The sequence below is a fragment of the Coffea arabica genome, chromosome 2c, assembly GCF_036785885.1.
Source record: "Coffea arabica cultivar ET-39 chromosome 2c, Coffea Arabica ET-39 HiFi, whole genome shotgun sequence".
Classification (NCBI taxonomy): domain Eukaryota; kingdom Viridiplantae; phylum Streptophyta; class Magnoliopsida; order Gentianales; family Rubiaceae; genus Coffea; species Coffea arabica.
In genome coordinates, this window is record NC_092312.1 from 27,801,525 (window position 1) to 27,814,988 (window position 13,464).

A 13,464-nucleotide genomic window follows, 5' to 3' on the forward strand; every position below is an offset into this window, starting at 1 on the left:
TAGATCCTATGACAACACCTTTTATATAAAAAAAAATCAAGAAACCTTAACTCTCAATATGCTATAAAATGGTTGGGAGTTCTCTATTACTCCTACGAGCAAGAACTACAATCACAACTCGAAACTTGAAAGTACCTTGTTTACAATTTCTCATCTATAGCTTTTTAATGCCAAGAAAATCTAAAAGTACCACTTGAGAAGTAATTGGGAGCACTAAAATTATCTTTTTAGAATTAAAAGTAATTTGATTAGAGGGGTTCTTTTTTTTTAAAAAAAAAGTTAATGTATTGTAATCACCATTTTATCACACACACATTAAGTTCTAATAAAATTGTTAGAATAAAAATTTTCTAAAAGCACCAAATGAACAACCATCCTACGTACATTGATTTCCAAAAGAGCAAATTACCCGGATAATCGCTAAACTTTTTGAATAGTCGAGTTTTAGCCACTCAACTATTAATAGTATATTTGTATTTATTAAATTATCAAAAGTGTAAATTTTGAGTCATTCTATCTAATTTTACCGTTAATTCTGCCGCATCTAACTATTAATAAAATGCCTCATGAATCGTGCAAACCCTTATATCTGACAGAATTAACCGAGCAATCAGACAGAATGACCCAAAAGTTATACTTTTCATAATTCAATGATAAAAACATACGAGTGTTATTAGTTGAATGATCGAATCTTGACTATTTAAAAAGTTCAGAACCCACCGAGTAATTTACTCTTTCCAAAATCAACTAAGTAAGATCCATGTCATTATGATTTATGACCTCATCCAAAATTTTTAGGCACATGCATGGTGTCTTGTGGGGAGTATCTGATGAAATTTGTTCAAATTTCTAGAAGTGATTCTAGCATGAAATCCAAAACAAGGTTTCAAAAATTCAAATGTACAAAAGGTGAAGGTTAAAAGAAAAGGCAGGCTTAGTTGGAATCATTAAAGCAAAGCAATACAAAGTTCTAAATCAATACTCCTAAAACAACACAAAATGCAATGCACGGATTGTGGAGAAAGTTCCAATTTTTTTAGTCAAAAACGATTTGTGACAAGGAGACAAAATCATCAGGGTGGGTACTCCTTTCCACGCTCCCCATTCTCATCCATGATCCTTTTTCCCATCTTCCCTTTGTTTGAGAGTACACCCCTCCCTATATAAGCACTGCCCACTTAGCTAAAGCATAGAAGCCCCAAGCCATTTTTAACTAATACCCACTTTCTTCACAAAATGGCAGTGAACATTTCTCTCTTGCTTTCTTTCTGCTTTCTCTTCATATCCTCTGCCTTTGCAGCTCCTAAACCTATACATACTCCTAAACCTGTTCGTACACCTCTTGAAGGTATTGGCTCAAATGCACTTTACATCATCATTATCAGTCCTCATCTTAAGCTAGATTTCTCTTCATACTTCTTTTCTGGCCTCCTCTAGTGGTAGATCTTTGCTGAATATGCATTCTTGAAATATTTGTTTGTCTTGACTCTGCGTGCATTTTGGTTAATGGCATGTTTTCTACTTCTATGTTTAACTTAATCTGCTTCTACATTGTCTTTCAGGACTTCTCCCAAATGGCAACTTTGAGGATCCAATAAAGCCATCTGACATCAAGAAAACAACGCTGATAGGAAAATATGCACTGCCCAAATGGGAGATCTCAGGCAAGGTTGAGTACATTCATGGAGGGCCACAGCCAGGTGGGATGTACTTTGCAGTTGCACATGGTGTCCATGCAGTTAGGCTTGGGAATGAGGCCTCAATTTCTCAGACAATTCCTGTGAAAATTGGAACCCTCTATGCACTCACATTTGGGGCTTCAAAAACTTGTGCTCAAAATGAGGTCTTGAGGGTATCAGTGCCACCTCAAACAGGGGATCTTCCATTGCAGACTCTGTATAGCAGCAATGGTGGTGATACCTATGGTTTTGGTTTCATTCCCAATACCAATTATGCAAAGATTACCTTTCACAATCCTGGGATTCAAGAGGATCCTGCTTGCGGGCCACTTTTGGATGCTGTTGCCATCAAAGAACTTTCCCCACCTAAGCCCACAAGAGGTAAACTTAAATGCTTTTTCCTGCATTGTTGTTGCTTTGTCCTTTTTCTTGCCAAACATTGCACATGGATTCACATGTTGGTCGTAATGTAATGAGATTTCTATGGCATGTTTATCCGTTTATGCTTTTATGTGTGCAAATCTTAATCCCTGGTTTGGTTAAATCTCATCAGATAGCCATTGATTTTCAATAGCAGGCTAGTGCCAATAGTCTTTTAGGAAAATCTTAACCAGAGATTTGTGAACCATCGCAAAACCCCAAGTTTTTTCAGCTCCAGATCTGTAAAAGTTTTTTCAGCTCCGGATCTGTAAAACTTGTCACATCTTAAACGAATAGTCTTTTTCCCACACGGTAATCTTATTCCGCGGGTAATGTAATAACCTGAATGTTTTTGTGCTTAACCACTTTCCACATCTGTTTGATAACCCAGACAAGTACGCCTTCATTAAGAAATTGCAATGTTGCGCTAAATTATAATTATTTTGTCTTGATAACTCAATTTAGCATTTAAACTTAATGGGTTCAGATCCTAATACATTCAGTTGCGATTAATAACTAAAAATAAAATATCTGAATTAATTAATATTAAATTTTTTTAGACAAAATTTGACCCTAAAAATAAGTGATATAAACTATTTACTTATCACTTAATGTAATATACACTTACATGTATGTACTTAATTATTTAATAACTTAATCGATTTAGACTTTAGATTTCAGAGTTTTATCAAACGTACCCTTATAGTGGACAGTACTCAAGAATCCCATTCAATGACTACTTTGAGATCTTGGAAAGGGTTCTCTGTTTGGCCTACTGAACTGGGAAAAAAAAATTTTCAAGAGCATAAAGAATACTGAAACTCCCTTCAATTTTGGTTTTGGTTCATCAGTTTCCAAAACAATCTCTGTTTGTAATGGCATTATTGTTTTCTGATGACAATGCAGCGAACTTGGTTAAGAACGGTGATTTTGAGGAGGGTCCTTATCGGCTAATTAACTCTTCCCATGGTGTCCTCCTCCCTCCAAGCCAGGAGGACAGGACATCTCCACTTCCTGGATGGATTATCGAATCACTGAAGGCCGTCAAATTCATCGATGCCATGCATTTCAATGTCCCGAGTGGACGTGCAGCAATAGAACTTCTTGGAGGGAGGGAGAGTGTGATTGCACAGATTATTAGAACAGTGCCTAACAAGGAATACAATCTTACATTCAGCGTAGGGGATGGAAAGAATGGCTGCCATGGATCAATGATGGTTGAAGCATTTGCTGCAAAGTCTACATTGAAAGTTCCGTTTCAATCCGTAGGAAAGGGTCAGTACAGGACTGTTAGTTTCAAATTCACAGCCATTTCAGCTAGGACAAGATTAACTTTCTTCAGCTCTTTTTACCACACAAAGATTGATGACTACGGAGCTCTCTGTGGCCCTGTTCTTGATAATGTCAAGGTGGTCACTGCTAGATTTTGATCAATCATCATCAAGATACAAAAGGGAAGTGAGCGAGCACCTCTGTGCGTTTAGTGGTCTTTTTGTGTTGATTTCCTCTCCACAGGATTGGATTTTGATTTGTTGTATGTAGCAACTCTGCAATTGCCTTGACCATAAATAGATTTCATCTAAATGCCTTGCCCTTCCCTGTTTGGCTTCTTAGTGCCTAGCATGAAATAGATGCCTATAGAAAGACTTAAGGGCAATTTCCTACTCGGTTGCAAGAGTTTCAGTGAAGATATTACTTGTATGATATCTCCAGAAGCTTGGATTTGATTTATTGGATTTCAAGAACCATAAATAAAGCATTTTTCAAGCTACGACGGCTCCATATTACGTTCCATCTAGCCTGTGAGCTTAACTGTTCTTTGGATCATTTCACAACATTACTAATCGTCAACTTTCCATAGACATGCTTATGGCTATACGTAGAGAAATAAACTGTTACTTTTTGTTTCATTGTTATCACTTCTAATACAATATATAGCTTCTAAACAAGAAGATAAGTTGATCTAAGTCTGCAAACCTTGGAAAGATTAATAGTTATAGTTACTAGTACCTAACAATCTTCATAGCTTCCCTCGGTCTTTTGTGCCCCATCATTTGAGAACATGTGGCACCCAAACTATCTTAATTAACGATGGCTAATGGTGCCTAATGGAAAAACTTGAAAATGGCATAGTATATCATTGAATGGATAAAGCACCAGCCATACAATTGGGACCTAGGCTATAAATACTTGTCCTCGCAAGGAACAGAAGCACTATATCTGCAATTTTTTTTTTCGAAGTCTTGAACTATATATATGAGATTCCATGAGCTGTTACAGGTGATACAGTAGACATGGTGCAGAAAGATTAATGCAGTTGTCCAAAGATTGACAAAACAATGTGAGACAGATCAGTGAGCAATTACAGTTACAGCAGTAAAGGGATGAGAAAAGCTAAAAGGCCAAGAATAATTCATAGCAATTGGCAGTAAAAAAATCAAATACATAACCCCTTGCTGTCAGAAATGTTATCCTGCACACAAGTATTCTAGCATCCACTCGTAAATTATTTCCTTACCCATCTGACATTATCAACGTCAGTCTTCAAATTGTACATTCACGTAGGAAGATGTAATGTGTCTTATTCTCTAAGGCAAATATGCTTGTCATAAAGCACTTTTCCTGAGAACAATTTCTTGAATCTTGCAAATAAATGGTTGTTCAATGGCCATCCTGTAAAGTGCCCACAAGACACTTTTCCAGTAAAAATTCAGCATTAACCCAAGGATGGTATTTATCTGTATAAAGAATAAGGATTACAACGGTAAGATCTACAGTCTACCATGCGTGGCTTTTGAACACTTTATTTTCCTTTCTTATTAGATGGAGAAAGTATATATGTCCTCTAGTTGCAGACAGGGGGAAAAGGACGTCACATGCTACATTAGGCAAACACTAAAGGAACCACAAAACCATCATCACTGCATACTTTTGACCAGTAAAAAGTTTCTGACTAAAGCAGTTATTGAACTTTCAAAGATCTAACCTTTTAATACCTCCCTACGTTTTCACCTGCTAGGTCCTCCCTCATATAATATTTTAGGGGCATTTATGCCACCATAGACAACAAATCTTTCAAGTTCTTTCTGTCTCTTTTATCCTTTTCTTTCCCTTTGGCAGATCCCTCCACTCCCTAAACCCCCAACAAAAAGTCAGCACGTCCCCTTCACCGCTTATTGCACTATCTCCCAGTATTTTGCCCAGTACCCCCAACACCCTCGCCAAACATTCACACACCCCCCCCCAACCCCCCCAAAACAATAGCTCCCTAGCGCCCAAGGTACCTCCTTTAAATCATTAAAATCCCCCACTGCGTCCTGTTAAACACCATTATCACACAGTGTCCGATCAGCACCCCCAAACATGCAAGAATGGAAAGCTATGGGAGGAGGCTGGCTTAGAGGAAAATGGAAAAGCAGGGTTGATGGGGTTGTAAGTTGTAAGATATGATGTAACAGAGGAGAGACGTGGAAGGGGGTAAAAAGACTGGGTAGCACAAAAGATGGGGATAGGAGAGGCAGCATAGGTCAAAAGGGGGCTGGAGGCGTTCTCTGATTGGAGATACCTGATGATGGGATAGTAGGATTGCAGGAAAAGAGCAAGAAAAAGGAAGGAAAGAAGGGGAAAAAGGAAAAAGAAAAAGAAAAAGAAGGAAAAAAAAAAAAAGAAGGAAGAAGGAAAAGAGGAGAAGTAATAGGTCTATAAACTTCTAATGAACTTTAAGGATCCTTCTAATGAACTTTATACATCCTTAAGTTTTGTACAAAAAAGGACTTGGCAGCTCAAACTGATGGAAGTACTAGAAGTTTATGCTCTTTCGAGTTCAATGGGCAAATAAGACTAAGAATAGTTGAATGGACAAAAGAATACTCCATGACAAGCTTTTAGGTTCATCGAGGTTGTTTGCCCTCAAAAGCTCAACTGAAATTCTTGGAAGTTTTATCGTTTTGCAGGGCAAAAATTCCACTTTACATCACTATGAGAAAATTTTATGTCCCTATTTGACTCTGTATTCAGACCACAAAATAGTAAGTCTCAGATGATAGTAGCATACATCTCCTCTTGCCTCCTAAACTACATTTTGTCCCCTTTTAAACCCCCTTGAGCCAACCTTTTACCATGCGAAGATCAATATCCACTCCTTACAATTTCTACCGTCCTTACAATTTCTACCGTCCAAACAGTTTCTGCCAATGAAAGGATAAGGGATGACTTTGGCTACAATTTATCACTGGCTAGACGTGGAGCAAACCCAACACTAATAGGGGGGCAACAGTGTGAACTAGATACAGGGTCCTACCCTTTTTTGAAGCCTTTCTCCAACCCCTATGCGATATCTTCATCACCATTTTTTATCACCCAATATTGCTAGCCCCTATTCCAAAGGAATATTAAAAAAAAGGCTACAAATGTTCAATTTTCTAATACTGATGAGACAAAATAATAGCCCAGTGATAAATTATCTTCCTGCACAGTAGAACTTGGAATCTACCAGCCTAGATGTGCACATGTACTGGAAACCCCAATTTCTATCCTATAATTTGCAGTGTGGGAAGTATGAAAGAGGCCCAAACTTAATGCAGACAAAACCATAAAAGTGTGCTAAATCAAAGGAAAGGATACTGAACAAAGATGTGCAATCCTTGCCAACCGCTTTCACCAGCATATCAACACCTACAAACGAATAAGGCATAAATCATTGGCAAAATTTGTGAACTCAACAAACTAAAACATAACAAAGAGTAAACATTTAAAGACAAACTAGCAGACTCGAATCATTTTTACATTAGATCCTTTACTTTCAGAACTACAGTTTTTATTGTAATCTTCCAAGTACCACATAAACTATAGAAATATCATTAATGCACATTAACCAACAAAAAGACAAGCCAGTCAATTCTCACAAGCTCTGATCAGAATCTACCAATTGATCAAAGTGAAGGAATTTGGCATGCCCATTAGGACAGCTATGACTAGAAGAATGAAGTATAGAGCAACAATAAAACACTAGACAAATGTGCCCATGGTAGTTAATGTAGTACTCTGCCAAATGGACTACCTTAGGTATTAATAGGTTGTGTCTGGGCATCCTACGAAGGACAGGATTTGGTGGACTCAGGGCATCCTACTATGTTGGTAGAAGTCAGAGATTAGATCAACATTTCAGTAACGTTATAAGAACATGATGGACCCAGTGACTCAGTGCAAGAGGTACTGCTATGTTTGGTAGAACTTGGAGATTAGATCAACATTTCAGTAACATTATAAGAACTTGATGGGCCTAGTGCCATGGCAGAGCTTATGGTGCTTAGATAGATCCCCTCAAGTTCACATGTTGGGAGATAATTCTGTCAGCATATACAGGAGAAGTCTTGAGACACATGCTTGTCCAATACTTCACCTTCATCAAACAGACAATTTTTATCCACTGCTCAACTATTTCCATTCAAATAGGAGCTCACTACCACAACTTACAGAGATCTGGCCCCCACTCAAAGCAACCCAACTAAAGCACTCTTTCACTTAGAAAACTGTCATACCATCTTCATGCAGCATCGACAAATCCTCCAAAGGTCTCCACACACACAAACAAACTGGCCTTTCCAAAAAATAACCATTTAACTTTAATTGAGTCTAACAAGGACGTTAATAGAAATAATTAACACATTGAAATTTAATCTTCAACCAAGGAAAAGAAACAGAAAATGTCTTTGAGGTGAGAACACAGATTGCATGAATAAGAACTTAAAAGAAAAGGTGAGATTGAATTTCATAAACATGGGAATAAAGATGCTGGACTCAGCTTTTCTATCACATTTTTCATCAATTGAATAGGACACTTGTATTGGGCCTGACTGAAGCTCTATTTACAATTTTAAGTTCTTTTGCCTTTTTTAAGTTACAAAAGTCGAAGTGTTGCTTAGCTTGAAGATACATTAATTTCCCCCTTAACATCAATATTAATAGTAATACTTTGTTCTCTTTCTATTTTAAAGTAATCATAGACTAGTAACATCATTATTGATAAACCTATCTCACAAAAATACTGCATTTATGCATTTGGGTTCCATCAGTTTACAACTTCTTGAATTCAAAATGAAACTAACAAGTTCCTCTTTGGTTGATAAAGCAGATGAGAAGCATTCCCCCCCCCCCAAAAAAAACCACTCCAAAATTGAGCACATAAACAAAGAAAAGCCATTAAAATGTAACCTTAACGATTAGTGTAAGTAACAACATCAAAAAGCTCACAGAAACTTTTAATCCTACCTCCTGGGTGAAATTTCATGTATGGAGCTATGTTGTAGACATGACCTTTAAGAACTGTCCACATGGAGTCCTCATTTTGGTGTTGTTTGACTTCATTCAACGAAACAAGTCTCCTGTTGGATTGTCCATTTAACCCTGAGAGGCAAAGATTTAATAACAATGACAGCTATACTTAATTATCTCCAAACATGAAACATGGAAATCAATCGCTTTCAGGTAATTTAAAGTTTGGCACAAGCAATGCCTATTCTGCTGTTTAGCATATAGCAACTGGGAGACCACCACAATTTAAAAAAAAAAAAAAAAAAAAACACTATTGTTTACAGTACTTTTGAACAGAGTCATGATGTCTGAAATCTGTTTTTTAAGGTAATCCAACCATATTTACACAAAACAAAGTATTAATCAGTTCCATGTATAAACTCAAGCAGCAGAATCGAATAGAAAGGCAGAAAAGTGTCTGTAAGATATTTAAATGAATGTTTTTCATATATTGTATTTTCCAGAGTATTTCGTATCAGAGTGCAGATGTAGAGAAAAGGATTTGATTCTGATTAGCAGTATAAATGCATAATTACAATGGAAGTAACATGAGGCTCTCCCAGTGCAACCTAACAGGGACCAACAAATAGCTCATTATAAGGCTAAAGCTCATTGAAGACCTCTAGGCAAACATAAAGGACAGGTGCTGTGTACACAAGTTTTGCCACAAAAGATCAACAATGGAGAACAGAAATATCTTTGCCGATTAGACTTGCAATTGCATCTTCTACCATAAGGCTGGAAAGGGATGATAGAACAATACATAGCCTGCTTGAGTTCTATAATTATAGTTATGAACTACTCTTATATCCACTAGTTGGTAATCAAAATCGGGGACCTGTTCTACCACAAACAGTCCAAGGTTAAATTAACTTTTGCAGGTACTTCAAATCACAAAGACGTCACCAATGAGCTGTGAGAGAAGGTAAGATATGAGGCTTTCACAGGCTTGACTAGCTGTGCCTAAAAGTTTCACCATAAGAAAAGTAGCAACTAAGCCACCATATTCAGAATAAAATTTTGTCACAATGACATCTAGAATAACATCTGCTTTAGGAAAAGTTGCAAGTTCTTTTTCCAAAAAGAATTGCAGGTAGTTCAAATAAATTTGTCTTGTCCTAACTTAATTTTTCATCAGTTGAGAACTAGAGAATCCTCTTCAGCAGTAAGCTGCCCAACATCACAGCATTAAGCTCTCATGTCATAGTTTATAAGACCCATATGGCAAAGTCAAGAACAGTTGATCTTGATGATCCAAAATTTTCAATTCAGTAGTTGGTCAGTTTGTACTAGGAAATTACCCCTGCATGCTCCCAGTATAACTGCACCATGAATTCAAACTTATCTTTATACAAAGATAAATGCAAGACAGTCACATATGTGGCATATAGCTATACTCATTCCTCAATCAGCTTAAATGTCAATGCTATACATATACACATATTATATCAGTTGTACCCTTTGATTTTTCTTTTGGTGCCTTACTGAAATCTGATCAATGGCCTCTCAAAGAGAAAAAAAGAAGTTGATCTGCGAAATCTCCAACCACTAGCAGGATAAAGGGGATCCAAATTCAGTGGATGTATGATATGATAAACTGACGGAACACAAGGATAGAATCTCAAACAGATCTCATGAACTCAACAAGATTTAGTGGAAACGACCAGTATCATTAGGAGTAGCTTGAAACCCGTAAGATTAAGCCAAAACTGCAAATGTCAGGTCTGTAAACTCTATCTAAACGTCACTAAGAGTTTTAATCATTAAACTGACTAGATCTTGTTCATGGACACTTAGGAAATCAGCTTTTCTTCGTTCACCCTTTCAAAGCAAAGCTACGACAACTAGCAGTTCATCTTCTTTACTTCACACCCTATGAATTTGTTTCTTCCATATTTCAGATAAAAGTTTATAAAATAAGAGATATTTTAAGTGGAAACTAAAGTTCACTCAGAGTAAGTACCTGCCAGATCAGGATGCATTCTAGTGAGTCTCATCCAATCCATCTGGCTATAACCCTTCTCAAATGGAACCTTATTCCGCTGTGCAGGCTTCCTTGTAGCAGTCTTCTGTCCCTGTGAAGCCTTAGCTGAACTTACTGCATTTTCATCTTCACTTTGGCTAACATGTTGGTTCACTTTATCGCTGGAAGATGTATCAATTACACTGAAAGACAGCGATCCTTTTCTTTCTTCCTTTGATGAAGCAGTGGTACGAGGCAACTTATCATTCCATAGTATGCCACTGGCCTGACCAGAATCATGGTCATTCACTGACTCATCTTGTATTCTGAGGCCACTAATATTTTCAACTACTTCTTGTGCATCAATTGCATCTTTATCCTCATTAACACCAACCTATTTAGAAGATTCCAAAAACACCTTCAATTTCAGTACATATTGTCCAGTTATAGATATTGCAGCCACTAATGCTAACATTACATGAAGCATTTCTTTAAAATTCAAACACCAACTTACTTGACAAAAGGTAAAATCATCATCATTAGCAATCATAACCCTGCCAATTCAGCTATAAGACAGACTTCAGCTGTAATTCACCTGTTACATGACAAGGCTCTTGTTTAGACTAACAACGCAGAATCTAAATATATAAAATTAAAAAAAAAAAAAAATTGATTGCATAGAGCCATTGTCAAGAACAAATTGCTACAATCACTTATATGACAAGAACTTGCCCAGTAAACTAACAATTATCACCAACATTAACAAACTAAATCATCATAATTAAAATAACTATTACCTAACGGCAATATATGATGGAAAAACTGAATTTTCCAGCTGAAACGTAACGACTGAAGGACCCAAAAGGGGAAACTAACCCTCAAATAACAATAAAAACACTTTTGCCCATTTCGATGACCTATTAAAGTAAACTTCAAGATGGCAACTTTTTTCAAAAGCAAATACTAGGGCAACAAAAAATAAAACAACGCCCGTTTTCCACCTCAAAGCTCTCTGCAACATTCCCACAATCGTTCCCATAAATCAATAAAAATAATCAAAAATTAACACGCAGAACAGTATTTAACTGGAAAAAGATGGGGCTTACTTTTGTCGAAGACGATCCCTTTTCGGTTTTCCCTGTTATCTAGTTCTTCTCTGCACGAGCAATTTCCTTGAATGATACTTACAAGAAAAAAGAAAAAGGAATAAATAGACTGGGAGAAAAAAATAAAATATAGTAGTCAGATATTAGACAGCTATAGGTGTGGCAAATCGTTTCGCGTTGTTATTGTGCTCGTATCAGAGATTATATGCTGTTTGTCTTAGAATACTTCAACTCTAATCCAATCCATTGGATTACTTTCGTGTCATGTCGGCACATGACCTGTTTATTAATAAGTTAATCCACTCAACTTTCGTGCCGTGTCGTCTCAAAACTTGTGTTGTTTTATAAGTAGGTTGATTCAACTCAACTCGCATAATCAGTTAAATACGCTATAAAAATTAAAAATAATTTTGATATGACGCATTATTTTGGAAAATCAATCTATTGACCTATGCTAGAAACACTCTAACATTTTAATCACTTATTTTAACTCATTTGATTATATAATCGATTTAATGTTGCTATTGTTCAAACACATTTTTTGAAATACATCCATTTGAATTAGCTGTTTTTTTGGGTCTTTTTGAAAAATTTTACTGTAACAGAATTTTTAGAGTATATTTTGAAATATTTAAGAGTAGTAGAGTTTTTAAAATATATTTTGAGATTTTTTTAAATATTAAAAAAATTTTAGATTACTTTTTAGAGTACCTTTTAGAATGCTTTTAAAAATTTTTTAAGTATTTGAAAAACTGAAGGTTACAAACAGATGACTATAGCTTTCCAACTTCCAAGCATAACGTAAGTACAAAGTCAACCTTGTTTGGATTGATTTTTTTTTTTTTAAATCTCTATTTTCTATGAATATTCCTTGTGCATAATTTTTAATTATTTTTATATCTCACATACATCATATCATAAAATATACTAAAGTAATTTTTCTCCAAAAATTCTCTGGAAAATAAGATCCAATCAACCCTTTAGAAACACGGTCAGATAGTTCCATATATGATAACATATAAAAATATGAGTTTTTAAAACTTCTAATTGAAATTTTCAAACCAATTTTGATGGTTGTTAATTTTTCCTAAATACTCAAAATGACCTCTGCAGTGTTTAATTATTATTATTATTATAAAATAAGCACTTTATTGGGTCAGCGTGTCAACTTGCGAGTTGATCCAACCCAACCCACGTGCATTTTGACTAACAGATTGACCTAATAATGACCCATTAAAATTTGGACCATGCTAAAATCTATTAATTTCGAACCGTGTTCGAACCATATTGTAGTACCATGCTAAAAATTGTCACCCCTAAACTGTTATGAGTTAGAAAAAGTGGTTGGGCTATCTTACATTAACGTAATTTCTTTTGGAGTCTGTAGTTGGGCTAAATAATGGGTCGCACGTAATTTGTTTCTTGTCCAAAGAAACCTCCAAGGCCTGTGGACTCTGTTTGAGAGAATATGTTTGAATTGGAGATTATTTGAATTTTTTAAAATAATATTGTTGGACTTTTTTGTGATATATGGTGATTGAAAAGTGTATTCGCGTTGCATAATATTAGTTACTATCTTTAATATATATATATATATATATATATAATCAATTAGTCTCTTTCCAAATCATTTATGAAAGGATAATATCCCAACCTTTTAATCCGAAGTCCTTCTATCAATTAGTCCCTTTCCAAATCATTTATGAAAGGATAATATCCCAACCTCTTAATTCTAAGTCCTTGTATATATATATACACACACACACATAATCAATTAGTCCCTTTCCAAATCTTACATATATAAAGCACGAATAGCTTGTGAACAGTGCCTGATGGACCGGTTATGCCGTGATTTGTGTGAGCTTGAGGGGCGTTTTGGTCTTTTGTTGATGGGTGGCAGTGGCTCTGCTGGAATTTCACTTCTGTCCGCTTGGGCAAATGGCCCGGTTACTCCGTAATATTCATGAACTCTGGGGGTGTTTGT

The 13,464-nt window shown here is 36.0% G+C and overlaps 2 protein-coding genes across 2 annotated transcripts; one reads left to right on the forward strand and one right to left on the reverse strand.

Annotated features, from left to right (window-relative positions):
- Positions 1–1,182: 1,182 nt before the first annotated feature.
- On the forward strand, positions 1,183–3,870 carry LOC113727104 (protein TEEBE-like). Its single transcript, XM_027251099.2, has 3 exons — positions 1,183–1,348; positions 1,563–2,060; positions 3,006–3,870. Exons 1-3 carry the CDS (start codon positions 1,237–1,239, stop codon positions 3,527–3,529), a joined length of 1,134 nt encoding a protein of 377 aa, XP_027106900.2. The 5' UTR covers positions 1,183–1,236; the 3' UTR covers positions 3,530–3,870.
- A 524-nt stretch (positions 3,871–4,394) lies between these two features.
- On the reverse strand, positions 4,395–11,797 carry LOC113727105 (cytochrome b5 domain-containing protein RLF). Its single transcript, XM_027251100.2, has 6 exons — positions 11,481–11,797; positions 10,889–10,969; positions 10,375–10,768; positions 8,370–8,504; positions 6,723–6,773; positions 4,395–4,837 (listed from the first exon to the last, which is right to left on the reverse strand). Exons 2-6 carry the CDS (start codon positions 10,922–10,924, stop codon positions 4,761–4,763), a joined length of 693 nt encoding a protein of 230 aa, XP_027106901.1. The 5' UTR covers positions 10,925–10,969; positions 11,481–11,797; the 3' UTR covers positions 4,395–4,760.
- Positions 11,798–13,464: the final 1,667 nt, after the last annotated feature.

Coding starts and splice junctions, on each gene's coding strand:
- LOC113727104 (XM_027251099.2), top strand. CDS start 1,237: ATGGCAGTGAACATTTCTCTCTTGCTTTCTTTCTGCTTTCTCTTCATA. Junction 1,349..1,562: donor TGTTCGTACACCTCTTGAAG/GTATTGGCTCAA, acceptor ATTGTCTTTCAG/GACTTCTCCCAAATGGCAAC. Junction 2,061..3,005: donor CCCACCTAAGCCCACAAGAG/GTAAACTTAAAT, acceptor ATGACAATGCAG/CGAACTTGGTTAAGAACGGT.
- LOC113727105 (XM_027251100.2), bottom strand. CDS start 10,924: ATGATTGCTAATGATGATGATTTTACCTTTTGTCAA. Junction 8,505..10,374: donor AATGCATCCTGATCTGGCAG/GTACTTACTCTG, acceptor TTTGCCTCTCAG/GGTTAAATGGACAATCCAAC. Junction 6,774..8,369: donor CATGAAATTTCACCCAGGAG/GTAGGATTAAAA, acceptor ATTCGTTTGTAG/GTGTTGATATGCTGGTGAAA.